Source organism: Oryctolagus cuniculus, chromosome 19 (genome assembly GCF_964237555.1).
Source record: "Oryctolagus cuniculus chromosome 19, mOryCun1.1, whole genome shotgun sequence".
Classification (NCBI taxonomy): Eukaryota; Metazoa; Chordata; class Mammalia; order Lagomorpha; family Leporidae; genus Oryctolagus; species Oryctolagus cuniculus.
In genome coordinates this window covers 21,376,283-21,396,338 of record NC_091450.1, presented here as the reverse complement: position 1 = coordinate 21,396,338, position 20,056 = coordinate 21,376,283, and the positions used below count along the sequence as shown (strand labels likewise).

At 55.1% G+C, this 20,056-nt stretch overlaps 1 protein-coding gene across 5 annotated transcripts in view; it reads left to right on the top strand.

Annotated features, from left to right (window-relative positions):
- The first annotated feature begins 2,398 nt into the window (after nt 1-2,398).
- TMC7 (transmembrane channel like 7) overlaps nt 2,399-20,056 on the top strand; it is a 36,622-nt gene continuing 18,964 nt past the window's right edge. For 2 of the 5 annotated variants that reach the window (XM_070064780.1, XM_070064778.1), the window contains exons 1-4: nt 2,400-2,555; nt 13,563-13,658; nt 15,755-15,998; nt 19,094-19,242. In XM_070064780.1, coding sequence (XP_069920881.1) covers nt 2,489-2,555; nt 13,563-13,658; nt 15,755-15,998; nt 19,094-19,242 — 556 coding nt within the window. In that variant the 5' untranslated portion in view covers nt 2,400-2,488. Of the gene's footprint in view, nt 2,556-13,562; nt 13,659-15,754; nt 15,999-19,093; nt 19,243-20,056 lie in introns of all 5 variants that reach the window. The other 3 variants (XM_051847469.2, XM_070064779.1, XM_051847468.2) reach the window with 2 other exon arrangements.

Genomic DNA, 20,056 nt, shown 5'->3' with positions numbered 1-20,056 from the left:
GAGCGCCCACCAGGCCCTGCCCTACAGAGGACTGCCCTAGCCTGGGGGGCGGGGTCCGCTGGGCTGCGAGCGTGCGCGCTCATGTCCAAGCATGCGCGCTCATGTCCGAGCATGCGCAGTCCTTCACCTCTCTTCAGTCCACCTGTGTCCGCGTCTCCTGGCTGGATTCTTACACGTGGGAGGACAGAACCTGGGCTAAGCCTAGCTGGGGTTCCCCCCACCCAGCTCAGTCAACGCTCTTGGTCCACACAACAAAATTTGGGGATCCCCGTCCCTACTACTGCGTCGCGTGCTGCCATCCCAGGAACCCTTGCAGATCGGCTGGCTGGGACTGGGGATTGGGAGGTGGTCTTTGATGAGCGGGGAGAGAGAGGGGCTGACTCTCAACTGAAATAGTCATTTCTTTTTAAATATTCATTTACTTGAAAGGCAGGGCAGGGGCGGGGGAGACTATTGATTTACTCTCCAAATGGCTGCAACAGCCAGGCTGGGCCAGGCTGGATCCAGGAGCCAGGTTCTGACCCATGTGGGTAGCAGGGGCGCTTGTACCATCCTCCACTGCTTTCCCAGGTGCATTAGCAGGGAGCGGGATTTGAAGTGGAGCGGCCGGCACTCAAACTGGCGTTTCGGTATAGGGTGCCAGTGTGGCAGGTGGAGGCTTAACCCGCTGCACCACCATGCTGGCCCCTAGTTATAATTTCTTGACACTTCTTCTGTGCCGCACTCTTCAGTGGTGGTTTTTAAGTTAACGTTTGCTTAGTCTGGTGGCTAAGAAGAAGCCCAACTCACACATCAGAGTACCTGGGTTTGACCCCTGGCTCTGGTCCTGATTCCAGCTTCCTGTTAATGTGGTCCCTGGGAAGGCTGTAATGGCCCAAGTACTTGAGTCTCTGTCATCCCAGGAGGAGACCTGGATGGAGTCTGGTCCAGGCCTGGCTATTGCAGGCGTCTGGGGAGTAAACCAGTGGATGCAAGGTTTCTCTGTACGTTGAGACAGGCAGTTACTTAACATAACAATTTAAAAAAAAAAGGTTTCTATTTTAGAATACTTTCAGATTTACAGAAAATTTTTGAGGCTGCTTTGAGAGTTTCCCAGTGCCTACACCCAGTTCCCCCTCCTGTAACGTCTTACACCGACACGTGGCTATGGACACAAGGCTGTTAGCTCTTCTGTAGTTTATTCAGATTTCCGCAATTTTTGCTTGATACGTTTCGGCTTGTGTCCCGGGATCCCTTGTAAGGTCACTGTCGCCTCTCCTGAGGCTCCCTTGGCTGTAACTGGTTCTCAGGGTGTTTATCTTTATAAATGACCTTGACCTTGTGAGGAGTCCTGATCAGGGATTCTGTATAACACCCTTCCGCTGGGGTTTGTCTTTTTTCTCTGCGATTCGCCTGGGCTGATGGATTTTCAGGAGAAAGCACAGAGACCAAACGGCGCTCTGACCACGTCCTCTCCCGGTGCCCAGTAGCCAAGTGACGACCATTGCTGGTGTTCCGGGCCATTGCCTGTCCTAGGACCGTGGTCAGGTCTTGCCCACTAAAGCTGCTCCTCTCCCGCCTCCACGCTGGTCTAAGCCATCTTAGAGCAGGACGGGAAGATGTGGAATTCTGCGCAAGTATCACATCTCCCTATTTACTTAATAGTTTATGTGTAGCAATTTTTCAATTTTTCTTTTAAGGTGCACACAGGGGACCTGCGTTGGGGCCCAGGGGGTTAAGCATCCACTTCGGATGCTCTTATCAAAAAGCCAGATCCGGCTTCCTGCTGATGCGCCCGGGGAAAGGCGGTTTGGGCTCCTCCCACCCATGCGGGAGACCTGGAGGGAGTTCCTGGCTCCGGCCTTCAGCCTGGCCCAGCCTGGGCTACTGCATGCGTATGGGGAGTGAACAAGAGGGTGGAAGTCTCTCTCTCTCTCTCTCTCTCCCCACTCCCCGCCCCGACCCTGTCACTCTGCTTTTAAAATAAATAAATCCATCATTTTTTTTTTAAAAGCTGCACATGGCTCTATGTACACGCAGAATGAACCGTGGATGTGGGGGCAATTTTGTGTACCGTTGGTGTAAACTTTTAAAATCCAAATTGCGCGTCGTGCAAGTCTTCGCCCCGCCGCGCTCGCCACCGTGCCCGGGGCTGGAGAGACCTCCCCGCACGGACGGACACCCAACGGCCGGCTCCCCGCGTCTCCTCGTGGGGCTCTGAGGTGCTTTCCTGCTCTCCAGCTCAGCGAGACCTGCAGGTGGCCACTCATGCAACGCCGCGGGGACGGAGCCCGCCCTGCCCGCGCCCCTCCAGGCCCCTCCGGCATCCCCACGCCCGGGCTCTCGGGGGTCCCTGGGGTTGCGGTGGGGGGGGGGGGCTCGGTGGGTGGGGCCGCCCCGAGGCCCCGCCCCGGCCTCTGTGACGCTGGCGCCGGAACCTGGAATCCCGGCTCCGGGAGGGAAGGCGGGCAGGCGGCGCGGCGGCCTCTTTGCGGCTCCGCGCGCAGCCATGAGCGAGCCTGGAGCCAGTGCGCTCCCGCCGGGCAGGCCCAGCAGACACGGGAGCGTCCACCAAGGTAGGGCGGCGTCGGGGGCCGGGGGCGCACGGGGGCGCCAGGTGCGGGAGGCTGGACGCGGCCATGGTCCCTACCCAGCTCCGCGCGCCCGCGGCTCCGGGCTTTGGGTCTAAGCAGGTGGAAAGAGGGCTCGTTCTTGTTCCCTCCTTCCGCCCATCCCGCCGGCTCTGAGGAGCCTGCTCCGCTCCAAAGGGGCTTTGGGGCGGCAGTCCGGGCCGTGATGGGTTTGCCTGATAGCTGGACGAGGGATCGCGGACCAGTCTCTGAGCTAACAGGGTTGCGAGGGCTCCGCCAGCCGCAACAGCCTGGGGCAATGTGCGTTCCTCCCACACTTGCCAGGCCGTGTTTACCATTCCCCGATGTGAAACCGAATTCTGCCTTGGCTCTTTATTGCTGCGTGACCTTTGATAAGTGGCTCGCCCTCTCTGAGCCTTAGATTCCTCAGCAGTGAAACGGGGTTAGCCTGGCGGGGACATTAGAAACTTGTGCAACGCCCAGCCCAGGGCTAGGTACAAACAAAGGCACGGCCAAGTGGTAGCCTGGGGGCGGGCATTTGGCTGAGTGCTTAAGACTTGCACATCCCATATCAGAGTTAGGGGCTGGGGTAGGGGGATTCCAGCTTCCTGGGAGGCAGTGGGGGATGGCTCAGGTAGTTAGATCCCCGACACCGTGTCATATTGAGTTCCTGGCTCCTGTTGGGGGCATTTGGGAAGTAAACCAAAAGATGGGAGATTTCTTTCATTCTCTTTCTACCTGGGGCAGGGGGTGAAGTCAGCAAATCATTATGATCCTTTTCTTTTTTTTTATTGGGTATGAAACCCAGGAAAATGTCCAGCGTGGACTCAACAGACACACACAACTGCCACCCAGTCAAGATAGAAAAACTGTCCCCAGGCAGCCTTCCTTGTTCTATTTGTGACATGTCTTTGCCCTGAACCCAACACAAGCCTGTGCTGTGAGCTGTATCTGCAGTATTCTCTCTGTCTCTGTCTGAGAATAGAAATCTAAGAACGAGCAATCGGTGAGTGTGGATGTGGCCACGGGGCCCCCTCCAGATGCGGATGGAGAGATCCAGAAGGAGCCAAAGCCTGGGAAAGTGCTCAGGACCGGAGCACAAACCTCGGGCGAGGTCTAGCGAGAGTCATTTTCTAGCTCAGTGTTTGTCTTGCTGGCACCCGTTCTGTTTCAGCCTCTCACTAATAGCCGTCCAGTATTTTCCTAGTGGTTTCTGTTTATCTGCCTTTTATTTTGAGAAGAGGCCAACGCCCATTTCCCCTGGAGAGGGCAAGAGATGCCTCTTTCTTGGATCTTTGTGGAACCCTTCAGGGCCTGCCCCATGCACCGTATCATATTGTGACTGGCCCCTCTCACTCCAAGGTCTCCTCTGCTCCTGGCACAGGTGCAGACCTTGAACCCTTGAACCTACATAGATGGGCAGCTTGGAAGGGACCATGACTGTCACTTTGTAGCACTCTGTGTACAGTCACTGGTTGTATGCACATCATGGGAGGACAGCTGGGTAGGAGCAGGAGACAGAGGGTCTGGCTTAAAGAACCGGAACTACTCATCCTTCTCAGTGATAAAATAGATCGCTCCCTGCCTAATCAAAACTTATCAGTGACTCCTCACTGCTCTGAGAATATTCTCTGGACTCTTCTGTGGCAGCCAACAAGGCCTGGTGCTTGAACCCCAGCCCACCGGACTAAGCTTTTATCACCTACAACCCTGCTGCAGCTGCTCTGGTTGCCTTCCCATTCCTCCAGCATATCAGGGCTGTTTCTGTCTCAGGGCCTTTGCATCTGCTATTTGTGCTTGGACTATCATTGTCTTTGCTCTTCGCGTGACAGCCTGTTCCTCCTGCTGTCGAGTCTCTGCTCCCACGCTGCCTCAGACAGGCGCACATCTGGGACTATCTTGTCTAAAGGAGTGCCCCCCCCCCATCTCTCCTAGGGGCCAGCATTGCTGTGCAGCTGGTTAAGCTGCCATGTGTGACACCAGCATCCCATTCCAGGGTGCCAGGTCGTTTCTGCTCCACTTCCCCTCTGGCTCCCTGCTCATGAGCCTGGAGAAGCATTGGAAGATGGCCCAAGAGCTTATGCTGTGCCCCTGCCGCCCTGTGGGAGACCTGGGGGGAGTTCTTGGCTCCTGACTTCAGTCTGGCCCAGGCCCAGCCATTGTGGGCATTTGGGGGATGAGTTGGAAAGTTCTCTCTCTTTCATTCTTTGTCTCTCGCTCTCTCTCTGTCATTTTGCCTTTCAAATCAACTTTTAAAAAAGATGTGGTACCATGAAAAATGGGGGCTTCGTCTCATTCCCCTTGTCTCCCAAATGGTGTCCAGCACGTGGCAGATGCCACCTCTGTTTTGAAGGAATGAATGATGAGTAGCGCTCACCTGTAGCCATGCCGGCCACTGTGATGCCAGGGTTACCGGTCTGTACTCCGGAGTCCCCGGGGCCAAGTCTTCATTTTCCCACTTACTGCTCGTGTCCTTGGGCGAGGCAGTGAAGTGCTAGGTGGCTCAGTGTCCTTGGGTATTTATATGAGAGGCAGAGTTACAGAGAGGCAGATACAGAGACAGAGAGGTTTTCTGTCTGCTGGTTCACTCCCCAAATGGCCGCAATGGCCAGAGTTGAAGCCAGGAGCTTCTTCCAGGTCTCCCACGTGGGTGCAGGGGCCAAAGAGCTAAGTAAGTAATTGTATCAGTTATCTATGCAATTACAAATTGCCCCAAAACTTAGTGGCTTACAATAATAGCAGTAATAACTTGCCGCCTCATGGTTTCTCAGTGATCTGGAGGCTGTGCCACAGCTTTCTCAAGACATTGCAGTGGACGTGTCGTCCAGGGATGCTACAGACGGGGGTCGGAGGGGAGGGGGACCCTCACCGTGTGGCCCTCTCCCGTGGCTGCTGACTCAGCACCTGCTGGCATGCACACGGGCCCCCCCCCCCCCGAAAGGCATGGGTGTGCACCTGCTATGGCGGCTGGCTTTCATGATCCCAGACGGAGCAAGCCAGAGCTGCAGTGTCTTTGGTGTTATTCCCTTGTATTTATTCATTTTCATTTTATTTGCAAGACAAGTTTAGAGCTCCCATCCACTGGTTCCCTCCCCAAATGCCTGCAGCCGTCAGAGCTGGGCGAGGTTGAAGCCAGGAGCAGGGACCTCACCCTGGGCCTCCCATGATGGGCAGCAGAGCTGGCCTGTGATCTCAGCGGCCATGTCGCCTCCTCACCCTAACTGACATCCCTGTTGACAGCCACTCGGCCCACCCCAGGGCCTTCTGGGCCCTGTGGTCCTGTGCCACCTGGTGTCTGCTCTGTTGAATGGGCGTCTCCTCGGATTTTTCCCTGTGTTAAAGGTTTGCGGTCACTAAGTGCTTCCTGTGAGGTCCGCTTTAAAAGCCCTACCTGTTCTCTCCCCTCCTCCCTGCTCCCCTTTCTTCCTTTTGCTGAGGGGTAGTGCTCCACACTCAGCCATTTGAGTCTTCACAGTGGCGGGCTGCCGCTGCCGGTGTGGCGTTCCATGTCCCCCAGCCTCTAGCAAGCAGCCGCGTGCTCTCTGTGCACACAGATGGATGTGCCTGCTCCACACGCTCCCTAGAAAGCATTGACTTCCTGCACTAGATGCCATGTTTCCTTGGCTCAGGCGCTGTAGCCGGCACCAGTGCTGGCCCCCGCATCCTGCATTGTGTGGGTAGATCAACGCTGGTGGGCGTTGGGGTCCCCAGATGCTGTGGGTGTTCTGGTGCAAGTTTTCGATTGAAGGTCAGTGTTCTATTCTTTTGGATCCATGCCAAGAAGCAGGATTGCTGGGCCATCGGACAGTGATGAAGCAGGGTCCGGGACTTGACCTCCCTGTGGGCTGACTGATCGTTGCCCGGTGACACAGCCCGGATCCCCAGCTCCCTGTTTCCTGGTGGCCCAGGCGACATGGAACCCTGTGTGCCATCTACAGAACCTGGCCTTCCCCCTACTCTCCTCCCCTCCCTTGCCGGGCTGCTCTTGGGAGGACCCTGGAGTGACCATGTTTGAGTGACCAGCTTGCTGGAGGGCGGGACTTGGTCCTGGCACCAGGAGCAGGGAACACCTCGAATGGGAAAGGCAGAGAGCAAAGCAGTCCCTCAGGAGCTCCCCCTGCAGAGCTGGGACCTGGGTTTTGTTCTGTTTTGTCAGATAAAGGAGCAGCACCTCTGGTTTTTAACCGAGCCTGGCTGGCCCAACTTATCAGCGTGTGGCTGGGGCAAGCCTGGGACCTTCAGCTTTCTCTTCTGTCCAGTGGAATAATGATGCCCTTATTTGTTGGAGGGTTTGGCGAGATGAGTGTCCAGGACTCAGCACCAAGCCCGCAGGCACTGCACGCCCACATAGTAGCAGTTGAGGTTGCAGGGGAGGGAAGGAGGGTGGTCCCTTCCTCACCCATCGTGAGGGTCCTCGCCAACACCCCTGTAATGCAAGGCAGGTTGATGAGAGGCAGGATAGACCACATTTATTTCATCAGAGTTTTGTATGCCCAGGAGACTTCAGAATAAAGACCCAAAAACCCAGAGTGAATGATCTATTAAAAAAGTTATTTATTTGAAAGACAGAGAGAAAGAGAGAGATCTTCCATCTGTTGATTCACTCCCCAAATACCTGCAATAGCCAGAGCTGGGCCAGGTTGAAGCCAGGAGCCTAGAATTCCATCCAGATCTCTCACATGGGTGACAGGGACCCAGCTACTTGAACCTGCTGCCCCCCAGGGTGTGCGTTAGCAGGGAGCTGGATTAAGAGTGGAGCCAGGACTCCACTACAGGCACTCCAGTAGGGGATGAGGGTGTCCCAGGTGGCGTCCTAGCCAAGGCAGGGACAGGAGGGCAGAAATGTAATTGCATCAAAGGGTGTGATCTAAGGGCTGGGCTTACGGGCCCCGCAGATTAAACCAGCGCCTGTGAAGCTGCATCCCATGTACGAGTGCCAGTGCGAATCTGGCTGCTGTGTTTCCAATTCAGCTCCCTGCTGATGTGTCTGGGAAAGCAGCAGAAGATGGCCCAAGGGCTTGAGACCCCTGCCAACCTCATGGGAGACCTGGATGGAGTTTCTGGCTCCTGGCTTTTGCTTGGCCCAGGCCCAGCTATTGTGGTCATTTGGGGAGTGAACCATCCGATGGAAGATCTGTGTGTGTGTGTGTGTGTGTGTATGTGTGTGTGTGTGTGACTCTACCTTTCAAATACATAAATACACCTTGGAGGAAGGGAGGGTGTGATCCAGTGGAGAGGAGACAGGTGGCGCAGGGACCCCCGGCAGAGCCTGTCTGTTCAGAGTCTTCTTCACGGCCCCTGTTGTTGGCAGCATTGCCTCCTCCCAGAATGCACCAGGACCCTCTCTGGATTGGGGTCTTTCATGATCGACTCTCAGCCAAGGTAGCTCACAGAGTGCGATTTTTAGGCTTTGGGGAAACGCAGCTTTAGCTTGAGAAAGGGTAATGGGAGACAGCAGGTGTTCAGAGAGAAAGTGGTGTTTGGGGCTGCTTCTGAGACCCACAGGGCCACACCTCGGGGTATGAGCTTCTGAGCCCAGTCCTACTATTATCATCATCGGGGTCTTCTCCAACCCTGATAATATAAGACTTGATGACTGCGGGTGCGGTGCACCTGCATTTTCTGCAGATGCGCTGTTGGCCGTTTATACAGTTATACAGCTGTGCTCTGGGCCTTAGCCTGGGAGCCTGTCATAATGAAATGACCCATAGTCTTTATTTTTCTCCTGCTTATCTGCTAAGCCCTTTCATCCTGGTCACCCAGGAGGGAGCGAGTTCTGGACACCCCGGCTATTTCTCTGGCAACCCTCCCCTGGACTTGAGCTATTTTTTGCCCCTCTGTCTGGGGCTCACAGCTCTGCCCAGCAACTGCAGGCCCAGATTAGGCCTCCAGGCCCTCCGAGGCTTTTTCTGTTTGTTTTTTCAGGAAGTGAAGACTGAGAGGGATAAAAGGGGGAAATAACCTTTGGGTGTTGCGACTTTTGTTGCGTCTGATCGCTTTTTAAAGGAGCATTGTTTGAGTCTGGGACCACCCAGGCCTCCTGATGGGCTGAGCCTGCCCACTCCTGGCCTCTCCCTGAGGAGGAGGAGGAAGGGAGGAGAAGTGACTTCGAGCTGTGACCTTGTCCCAGGCCACAGGATCCTGAGATGCAGGGGCCCTGCTCACACCGAGCTGTGTCTAAGGGGAGACACACTCAGCGGGTGAAGAGCACCCTAAGATCCTGGCGCCATGCTGGGAAGGAAAGATGCTGAGAGATAAAGCAGGGGAGGAGGAGGTAGCCCGGAGGCCTCCCCGAGGAGGTGGCTTCTGAGCGAGGCTTGAGTGCCTAAAGATTCATAAAGTCACGTGGGGGTGATGCAGCAGTAAAGTCGCTGCTCAGGATGCCTGCATCCCCTCTCAGGGTGCCTGGGTTCAAGTCCCGGCTCTGTTTCCTGTCCCAGATTTCTGCTGATGCCCACCTTGGAAGGCAGCTGGCGATGACGGCTCAGGTACTTGGGTGCAGGCTCCTGGCTGTGCTGGACAAGCAGCAGATGGAAGATCTCTGTCTCTCTGTCTCAGCCTTTCAAATAAAATGCAAATAAATGAGTAGAAATGAGCCAGAGCCAGTTGCAGGAAGAGCAGGTGGGGGGTACAGCAAGAGTGAAGGGCTGGAGGTGAGAATGACACAGGTAAACTTGAGAAAGCCCCAGTGGACATCTGCATGTCCACTCCCCAGATGGCCTTACCAGCTGGAGCTGGCCCAGGCCAAAGGCAAGAGCCAGGAATTCCATCTGGGTCTCCCATGAGGGTGCAGGGGCCCAAGCGCCCCAGCCATCCTCCACTGCCTTCCCAGGGGCATTAACAAGGAGCTGGATTGGAAGCGGAGCAGATGGGATTTGAACCAAGGATTACAAGATGCCAGGGTTACAAGGGGTGGCTTAACCTGTGCTGCAATGCCGACCTCTGTAAATAAAGTTTTATTAGAACACAGCCAGGCCCCTTTGTTTGTAGCTGCCTTCCCACGGTAGTTGCTGCAAATCCTAAACACTGGCTCTCTGGCTCATTGTAGGAAAGGTTTGCTGAGCTCCCAGCACTTTACATCTGAGAGTACTTCAAAAAGATCCTGTTTCATTGTATGTATGAAATACGTGAAATTTGTTCCCTTTATATACATTTAAAAAGTAAAAAAAAAATTGGAAAAATGGAATTAAAAATACATTTACTTTGATGAAAAATGTTTTGAAACCCAAGGGGTTTTGGGAAAAGTTCTTAGAAAATGTATATCAAGAAGAAAATTGCACATGGATTTCAAGAGTTTTTTTGTACCAAGATAAACTTACCTTTTAATTACATTCTGCCCTGAGTTTGTTGATGTATTCTCTTACGATAGCCACCTAATCCTTACGATGGCAGCATGATGTGGGAACTGTTGTACCCATTTTGCAGGTGGGAATGTGAGGCACAGAATGGTCGACAAACTGGCCAGGTTGCCCAGGTGGCAAGCGGAGCTTCAGAGGCTGTGCTGCTTGCTACCTCCCTGCCTTGCTACCCCCTATGACAGACAGAATCCCAGCAAGTGCTCCTCAGACAGCCCACCAGGTGCCCTCGGGCCTGAAAACCAGGAGATCTGCCCAGCTAAGACCCTAAGGCCCAGGTAGTCACAGCTCCTGAGGGCAAGTTGCTCATCTGGCCATAAAGCGTGGGAACCAGCCGGGCCCAGGCCCTACCCGGCTGCCGGTTGGCATGACTCACGCAGGTGCTGCCGGCCCAGCTGTTCTCAAGTCTGGCAGGCGGAGGAGGCGCCCGGGGCCTCTGGCTCCTCCCCTCTCAGAGCAAGCTCTGGGCTTTTGTAAAGGGGCCCCTTCCTCCCCGCAGGCCAGGACAGTAGCCACGACTGGGCCGTGTGTGCCCACAGCGTGCGTTCCCTCAGCCACGCCACCCCCGTCTCACTTGCCTGAGAGTCCCCATGGCTAGGGGGTCCCCGTGTTGGGCAGCACGGATAGAGCGGGTGCCCTGGCTTGGACTGGCGCCTGCTACCCCTCGTAGCTCAGAGGCAGAAGCCTGAATTAGGTCATCACTTCTCTGCCGTCCACCCCTCTCCAGTGGAAGCCCGTGTCCTGATCGTTACCCACACGCCCCTGTGTGGCCTCGCTTGTTTCTTTTCTTGCAAGTTTTTATTTATGTATTGTCACTTTATCTGAAAGCCAGAGAGACAGACAGAAATCTTCTATTCGCTGGTTTACTCCCCAAATGCCTCTAACAGCCCGGGTTGGGCTAGGCTGAAACCAGGAACCTGGATCTCAATATGGGTCTCCCACGTGGATAGCAGGGACCCTGTGGCCTCCCAGGGTGTACTTTAGCAGGAAGCAGAGCTACAGTTCAAACCCTGGCTCTCTGTTATTGGATGCAGGTGTCCCCGTTGATGTCTTAACTGCTGTGTCAAATATACCCCCCAAGCGTCTACTTTGATTGGATTGGTGGGTGAGCCAATGCTGACCCCATCATCAGATTCATTCATTCATTCATTCATTCAGCAGGTGTACACTGAGCATCCGGCATGTGCCAGGCTCTGTGCCGGGCCCCAAGGAGGCAGTGGTGGTGGAGAGAGACAGGGCCGTGTCCCGGTGGAGGCTTTAGCTGAGTGAGCAGTGAGAGGGTCCGAGGCAACACAGAACACTGGTGAAGGATGGACTTGTGACGGGGCCGAGTGGGAGCGAAGGAGGCAGGAGCAAGTCCTCCTCCACCTCTCCAGAGCCGCGACCCCCAGCCCAGGTCTGGCACAGGGAGGGGCTGCATGCATGCCAGCCATCGCAGAATGCATTGCTCCGGCAGCTGGCCAGCAGCCCAGGCCCAGTGACCCGCGAGGTCCCTTCTTCCCCAGAGTTTCCATGATCCTGTGTGTGTGGGAAGCCAAACCTTGCAGGAGACTGAGCACCAAACACGGCCGGCGTAGGCGCCTGGCAAGCAGGCTGGGGAGCTGGCGGTGGTTCTCGTGCCTCTGAGATCACCCTGGGCTTGTGCCCACGCCCTGGCAGGGCTCATGTCCACTAGTGGGATGGGGGCTCCCGTGGAAAAGCTGTCCGGGAAGAAGCTAGGACGTGAGGGTGCTCTCCAGACTTGCCTGCGTCCACCTGTTCGCTCACTCGTTCATGCATTTGCTCTGTGGATGGAGGCCTTCGCGGAGCAGGGCACTGCCCGGAGCCCCAGAGAGACCGACTTTGTCCTTAACGGGGAAGAAGACCAGATGGCAGAAAAAGTAGCTGTGGCCGCCCCTGCCCCCAGGTTCCCTGTAATTACCCAGGCCCCCTCCTGCCTGAAGAATAAACTCCCGATTGCCGAGCTCTGGCTGCAGAGGCCAAGCAGTTCTGGGCATTCCCGGATGGAGGCGTCCCACTGGCCCTGGTGTGGTCCCTCCTCCCACGTGGGTGACCGTGGGCCTTAAAATGACCTGGCTGATGGTGACACTCTCTGTGGACTAACTCAGTAGACGTTTTATGTTTTCAAGATTTATTTATTTATTTGAAAGGCAGAGTTCGAGACTCTTCCATCCTCTGGTTCACTCCCCAGTGGCCACAACAGCCAGAGCTAGGGCAGGCCAAAGCCAGGAGCCAGGAACTCCATCTGGGTCTCCCCTGGGTGGCAGGGGTCCAAGCACTTAGGCCATCATCCACTGCCTTCTCAGGCATCTTAGCAAAGAGCTAGATGGGAAGTGAAGTAGCCAGGACTTAAACCCAGCTGTGTTGGTTCACAAACAGCAGCTTAACCCTCTGTGCCCCAATGCTGGACCCTCAGTAGGCATCTGAGAGTGACCATCTGGAGAGATAAACACACACAAACACGTACATACAGAGAGAGAGAGGGAGGTCTTCCATCCATTGGTTCACTCCTCAAATAGCTGCACTAGCCAGGGCTGGGCAAGGCTGAAACTAGGAGCCAGGAGCTTAATGAGATCTCCCACGTGGGTACAAGGGCCCAAGTACTTGGCCAAGTACTTTCCAAGGCGCATTAGCAGGGAGCCGGATCAGAAGTGGAGCAGCCGGGACTGGAACCCGTGCGCATTTAGGATACCGGCATCACAGCCGGCGGCTTTAGCCACTGTACCACACCAGCCCCAACCCCAGTATTGTTATATTGTTTCTCCAACCCCAGTATTGTTATATTGTTTCTAATTCCGTCATCACCATCATGCTGATGAGGCCTCTGGTCTTGTATCCTCCATTTCTGAGAAAATTGTGACTCCAGGATGACCGTAGTGCCACCCGGGGTGGCCTGGCTGGTGGGTGACAGGCCAGCGCTTGAAACCAAGCCAGGATGCAGCTGCAAGCCTGGGCCCTGACCTCACTCCGTCACTGAATATTCAGGAGGTCGGTGCTGGTCTCTGTTCAAAGACCTTTTTTCCTGGTGAATAATAGTGCTTTGTTGCTGCTCAGAGCAGGAGTGGCCTCCAGGGCCCCGCCCCGCCCCCATGTCTGCGGAGGGGAGCAGTGGACAGCAGTGTGTCATATCCTCAGGGGGTGCTGGGCAGGGAAACCAAGGGTGAGTAAGCCTCTCGGACAGACTTGCCCATGCCTACAGGCAGGTGCACGTGTCTGGCTCATCTGTGCTGGGACCGCTGTGCCTTCCTGTCTGAACTTGGCTGTCAGAGTGAGGCAAAGATTACAGGTGTGTGTGTCAGAGCAAGCCTTGGCCTGGCTGCTTTCCCAAGCCTCGCCCAGCTGTTCTTCCTTGAACTCGGCACCAGCTCTGTGCCGACGCCTTCACGTAGAGCACCTCCCTTGGTGCGCGTAATGGGGCTGGCATGCCCTGTCCCCTGCTTGGCCTCACAGACTCCACGGTGACCCCCTAACAATGGTCAGGGCAAAACGTGTCTGACCCACAGCACTCAGGGGCTGCCCGCCGCCTCCCTGACCTCAGCTTTTCTGCTCTGGGTCCCCCTATTGTTGTCCAACATGCCGCTCCCCCTGCAGCGGTGGCTTAAGCCGTTTTGTTCTTTCTGCTGATTCTGTACATCAGGAGTGCAGCAGGGCCCGGAGGAGACGGCTCGCACCGCTGCGTGTGATGTGTGCCGGGGGCGGAGCGTGCAAGACGGCCTCTTCTCGGCGGTGCCCGGTGAGGATGCCCCGGGAGCTGGGGTGCAAGGCTGGGGCCGCGGTTCTCGCTGTCCGCCCGTTCCCTGGGGCTCCTCCCTCTAGGTTTCGGGCCTCTTCCTTGTCCATAGGGTGGCGCTAGCGTAGCCCAGCTTCTTAGGCAGCAGCCCTGGGCTCCTAAGGGCACAGAGTGGAAGCTGCCCAGGCCCTTTGATGACGTGGGGTTGGAGCCAGCAGAGCTTCTGTTCTGTCATATCCAGCTCAGATTTAAGGGAAGGGGACACCAGCCAAAGAGCCTACCAGGCCCTTGTCCATGTCCTCTCTTCCAGCCACGGCAGTCTGCAATGCTGTTCCTCAGACATGCCGCTCTCACCTCTGCACCGGGCCTTTGCACCTGCTGTGTCCCTCTGCCCAGGGTGCTCGTCCCCAGAATGCTCCAGCTGAATGTCACCATGATAGAAACCACACCTGACCCCACCTTAGCACACAAGCAGTGCAACCCCCTCCCCATTGCCTCCAGCCCCTTCCTCTACATGGGTTCCTTTCATCTCACTCATCACCTCTTATTGCCAGTTTATTTCCTGATCTCCTTCTCTCCTACCTCAAAGTGTAAGTGCCACGTGAGTAGGACGGGCACTTTGTTCACCGTGATTATGTTTGTTGAATGAATATTCAGGATGAGGAAACTGAAACTCAGCCAGGTTAAGTAACTTTCCTGAAGAAACACAGCCAGTCATCTACAGGGGCAGGATTCAGCCCCTAGCAGGAGGCTAACACAGCTTCCTCCCACTGGGCTGATGCCTGGGGTCATAATGGCTGCCTGTGTCCTCCTTCCCCTGAGCTCAGTGACCTTCCTGCAGTGAAAATACGATCAGACTTAAGGCCCATCGTGAAGGTGGCTTCCCTACCTCTCCACAGAAATCCCACCTCCTTTAGACCACTACACAGGGCACAGCCAAGCTGAGCCTTGGCTGTGGCCTGATGTTCTAGAAAGATCATGGGTCTTGCCATCAAAGAGACCTCTTTTCTAGAACCCCTGGTCACACACTTTCTAAAGACAGGCACGTCAGTTATGCCCTTCATTCATTCATCCACAGAGTATTTAACGTGTGCCGGGGCTGTGCTGGGTCCTGGGGAGTGGTGGTGAGGCCATGAGCACGGTCCGTGCCCCTCTGAGAACGTAGCGTCTGATGGGGGAGAGAGCCGTGATTCACGTGGTCACACAGATAGTGGCGAGGGCTGCCAGGGACTTGCTGGGTACAGGGAGATGTGTAACAAGGCACCTGTTGTGGTGCGGGCAGGAGGGGACCGTGGGGAAGTGGCTTCTGAGTAGTTCATAGGGAGATGAGGTGGAGCAGGTTCATCCGGGCACAGGGAACAGCACCCACAGAGGCTCGGAGGAGGGGGAGGAAGCTGAGCCTGTGTCAGTAGCTGAGAGACCCTATAAGATGTGGGAGTGGAGGAGCCAGAGAAGTGGAGTCAGATCATCAATGACTATTTGCTCATCTGCAAAATGGGCATAATAATAGTACTCACCTAGGTACTTGGGAGCATCTGGGGCCAGCGGAGGCTCGGCACCCCGAGGGCCGGTCTGGGATGGTCTCAGCCACCGCCATCCTCCTGCAGCTTAGCTCGGGCTTGTTCCAGCTTGCTCCAGGCAGAACTTGGAGCCTGCAAGCCCTCCCGAGGCTGGAGTTGACCCTGGCACAGCATCCCTTCCCCAACACCTGGGAAAAGCCCAGGAAGTAGAAGTTATTATTGCCATGTATTTGTATAGTGCTTTTTGCTTTTCCAAGTTTTGCTGCCTGCATTGTGACACCCCGCATGGTGTGAGTGTGGGGATGGCGGGAGCAATTGCTACCTCCATTGGACAAGTGAGAAGCACACTTTACAGATGGCATGCATACCACAAATGAACTCATCTGCAGCCTGTCCTTGCCCTTAGTGACATCCTGGCAAACAAACAAAAAAAAGATCCATAAGCTTTTGTCGCCGACCCAGGCTGATGGCCATCTGCATGTCTTGGTGACAGTCTCAGAGATGCAAATCTCTTGGGCAAGTTGTGTCTTTTGGCTTCCAGGCTCACAGGAGTGAATGACGGTTTTCTTCTCTGACCAGAGAACCTCTCTCTGGACTCCAGTAGCTTCTCCTCGCCGCCCGTGAACTTCCTTCAAGAATTGCCAAGCTACCGGTCGGTGGCACGGAGGAGGACGACCATCCCGGCCCGGGACAAGCAGAGCGGTGCTCTGCTGAAGCCGACGGACTCCTACAGCTCCCACGTGGAGGGAGGCATAGCCGAGAACCTCAGCAGCCAGTCCCTTCGGAAGTACGCCCTGAACATTTCTGAGAAGCGGAGGCTCAGGTCTGTAGCCACGTGCAAGGGTGTGATGTGTGGTAGGGGCATTGAGTTGTTTCTGGAAGAGCTCATATATTGAGAACTTTATTCCTTAAGCTGGACTGCTAGGACCTAAACACCCAAACTTGGAAGAGCCTAACATATTGGAACTTTGCCTCTTGCGCACATGAAGTCCCAAGTTCAGGTTGGTGGGGTCTTTGCAGCCATTCAGGGACCTAGGCGCCTCCCACCCCATGGCTCTGCACCCCGCTCCAGGCATCATTGTTGGGATCCAGCCAGCAGAAAGGAGGGGATGCAAAGGAGTGAGCGTGTCAGGCAGGCACACTGGATACCCATGAGTTAATAGCTTAACGACAGTTTCCTAAGTCTACAAGTCAGTTGGGCTATTTCTGTTTCCACTGGGCTCAGTACATGAGCACACTTACAAAAGCTGGGTGTTGTGGTACAGCGTGGTGGGCCACCGCTCGAGACACTGACACATCCCATATTGGAGCACCGATTCAAGTCAATGGTTGCTCTGCTTCTGATCCAGCTCCCTGCTGCAGTGGAAGATGGCCCAGGTCCCTCGGGCCCCTGCCACCCATGTGAGCAGACCAGGATGGAGCTCCTGCCTCCTGGCTTCAGCCTGGCCTGGACCTGGCTGTCGCAGCCATTTGGGGAGTAAACCAGCGGATGGAAGAGCACTGTCTCTCTGTCACTCTTCCTTTCAAATAAATAAGAATGGATAAATGAACATTAAAAATAATTCCCCAGGCATTGTCTAATGTCCCTTGGAAGGCAAAATCCCCCCAGTTGAGAACCACTAGCCTGAGGGTGGGTACCTTATTAACCCCAGTTTACAGATAGGGAAACTGAGGCGTAACACAACGAGGCCCATTTAAATGTAGGGTCCATGGCCCTTCCCTGCCCAGGAGCTCCCTGTCTAATGGAGGAGGACAGCCTAGAGGGCAGGTGGAGGCAGGTGCCATTGACAGTGAGACCCCACTGCTGAGTGGGGGGCACAGCTGAAGTCAGAGTGTCCACACACCCCACGCTTCGACTGCCTTCCAGCCACCCCGACTGCTCTCCTCTCTCCTCTGGCCTTGGCACCTTCTCTTTCCTCTGCTCCCTCTTATCTCGCCTCCCAACACCAACTTGGACTTGGGGTGCCTTTTCTGGGCCTCCCAAGCCCCAGATTCCCACAGGCAGTGCTCCCCCACAGGTATGTAGTTGTTGATTTCAGGATGTGGGTCCCCCTCTGGACTTGGAATTGGCCAGTGTTTCAGCAAATAGTTGAGAAGCAGACACATAGACAGACAGTCAGACACACACACAGCATGTGCCCGACTTCTGGTTCACTGCCCAGATGCCTATAGTGCCTGGGGCTGTGCCGGGGCTGGAACCAGGAACCAAGAACTCCAGGTCTCCTCCTCGCAGCAGAGACCTAAGTTCCCAAGCCGTTATCTGCTGCCTCCCAGGGTGCGCCTTCGTGGGAAGCCACGTGAAAATCAGGAACTTCATCATGCATCTTTTTTTTTTTTAATTACTTTATTTATTTGAAAGTCAGAGTTATACAGAGAGAGAAGCAGAGGCAGAGAGAGGTCTTCCATTCCACTGGTTCACCCCCCAAATGACCATAACGGCCAGAGCTGAGCTGATCTGAAGCCAGGAGCCAGGAGCTTCTTCCAGGTCTCCCACGCAGGTTACAGGGGCCCAAGGACTTGGGCCATCTTCTGCTGCTTTCCCAGGCCACAGAAGAGAGCTGGATCGGAAGAGGAGCAGCCGGGACTAGAACCGGCGCCCATATGGGATGCTGGGACTGCAGGGTGGGGCTTTAACCTGCTGGGCCACAACACCGGCCCCTAATCATTGGCATCTCAATCATTGCATTAAGCGCCCGCTCCTGAGTATTGTGTGTCCCTGTGCAGTTGCCTGGGGGAGGGAGGCATCAGTGAAGTGACGGCACAGTTGAAGAGGGTCGGGTGTCCCTGGAGATGGAGCGCGGGGCCCGGATTAGCGCTGGGCTGGGAACCCACAGGCACGGTGCTGGAGGCAGAGCATCGCCAGGTGGGTGTGCACGGCTCTACTGAGCCTCTGAAAGTTGCAACAGGGCTCGTTTTAAAAACCTGTTGTTATTGTCATAAACACCGCATAGAATTTGCCGTTTTAATCTTTTGAAGGTGGCAATTCGGTGGCATCTGCTGCACTGATAGATGTTACGCAGCTCTTACCATCGTCCAGATCTGCACAGTTCTCACCCCAAATGGGAGCCCCATACCCATTCGCCTCGGCCCAGGCCGCCACCAGCTTTGTCTCCGTCCCCATACATATGCCCATTCTGGATATTCCACGTCAAGGGGATCATACAGTGTGTAACCTGCTGTGTCTGCCTGCTGTCCCCTCGCTTGGTGTGCCCAAGGTTCATCCGTGTTGCAGGCGTGTATCAGTACTTCATGCCTTTTTACGGCTGAATAGTACTCCACTGTATGGAGAGACCTCATTTGTGTTTCCGTTTTACGCTGGTGGACAATTGGGTCATTTCCACCTTTTGGTGCTCCGAATGCTGCTGCCATGAGCGTCCATGACATACTTGTGTTTGAGAACTCTGGGTCCATCACTTTTGGGTCTGAACGTAGGATTGGAATTGCTGGGTCAGAGGGTAATTCTGTGTTTGACAGTTTGAGGAAGCACCAAACTGTTTTTCCTAGTGTTTGGCACTGTTTTACATTACCAACGGCTCTGGTTTTCCCTCATCCTCCTGGCTAGGTTGGTTGGTTGGTCTGTCTATCTATCTATCTATCTATCTGGGAGAGAGAGAGAGCTCTCATCCACTGATTCCCTCTCCAAATGCCCAGAGTGGCTGTGGCTGGGTCAGGACTCAATCTGGTCTCCCACATGGGTGGCAGGAACCCAGTTACTTGAGCCTTCATTACTGCCTCCAGGCTCTGGAAGAGGGAGCCAGAGCCAGGACTTGAACCCGGGCACTCCTATGTGGGCTGCAGGCATCTTAATCCCTAAGCCACATGTCCCACCCCTTGGCGAGGGTTTTCTCTGGTGCTGAGGCCTGGTGAGGCTGCTGTCGTCAAGGTCACAGTCACGGTCACGATCACTTTGTAACGCAGGGACATTCAGGAGACCCAGATGAAGTACCTGTCCGAGTGGGACCAGTGGAAGCGGTACAGCAGCAAGTCTTGGAAGCGGTTCCTGGAGAAGGCTCGCGAGATGACCACCCACCTGGAGCTGTGGCGGGACGACATCCGCAGCATAGAAGGTGCCCCACCCCCCCCACACACACCTGTGCCTTCTCCTGCACCTGCTCTGGGCCTGTAGACAAAGTCCAGCTTCATTTGCAGGGAGCCCTGGCTGCGGCGGAGCGTTGCCTGCCGTGATGAGCGTGAGCGACGCACTGCACTTAGGCTGCGTGGAGCTGCGTCTTTGTCCCCAGGGAAGATCTCAGCTATTTTCTTGGCCTTCCAGGTGCAGCCGTCTTAGAGTCGCATTTGCACGCATCGCCATGTTGAAATTTCACCAGATTTTATTAAGTGTGCTAGGGCAGGTGCTCATCGCAAGTGTGCTTTTTGCTTTTAGACTGTGTATGTTTATCTCATAAGTATTTAAAACATTTTGCTTAAAAGGCAGAGAGACAGAGATCTCTCATCTGCTAATTTTACTCTTCAGATGACTACAATGGCTGGGGCTGGACCAGGCAGAAGCTGGGAGTCAGGAACTTGGTCCAGGTCTCTCGTGGGGAGTGGTGGAACCCACTTGTGCCATCATCTGCTGCTTCCCAGAGTCTACACTAGCAGGAAGCTGGAGTCGGGAGCTGGAGCTGGGAATTGAACCCCAGCACTCCGGTGTGGGAAGCAGGTTCCTTCCTCAGAGTCTTAACCACTAACCTGAACACTCACTCCTTTATTATTGTTTCGTGGGCATAATGTAAGCGTATGTCCAAGGAGCTTCATGAACTCCCTTAAAACGTCCACTATTCATCATTGGTTCTCTTTTCTCTTGAGATTTACACCTAACGAGTCTGGACCAAAATAATAAAGGCTAATCTATATTAAGTATGTACCATGAACCAGGCA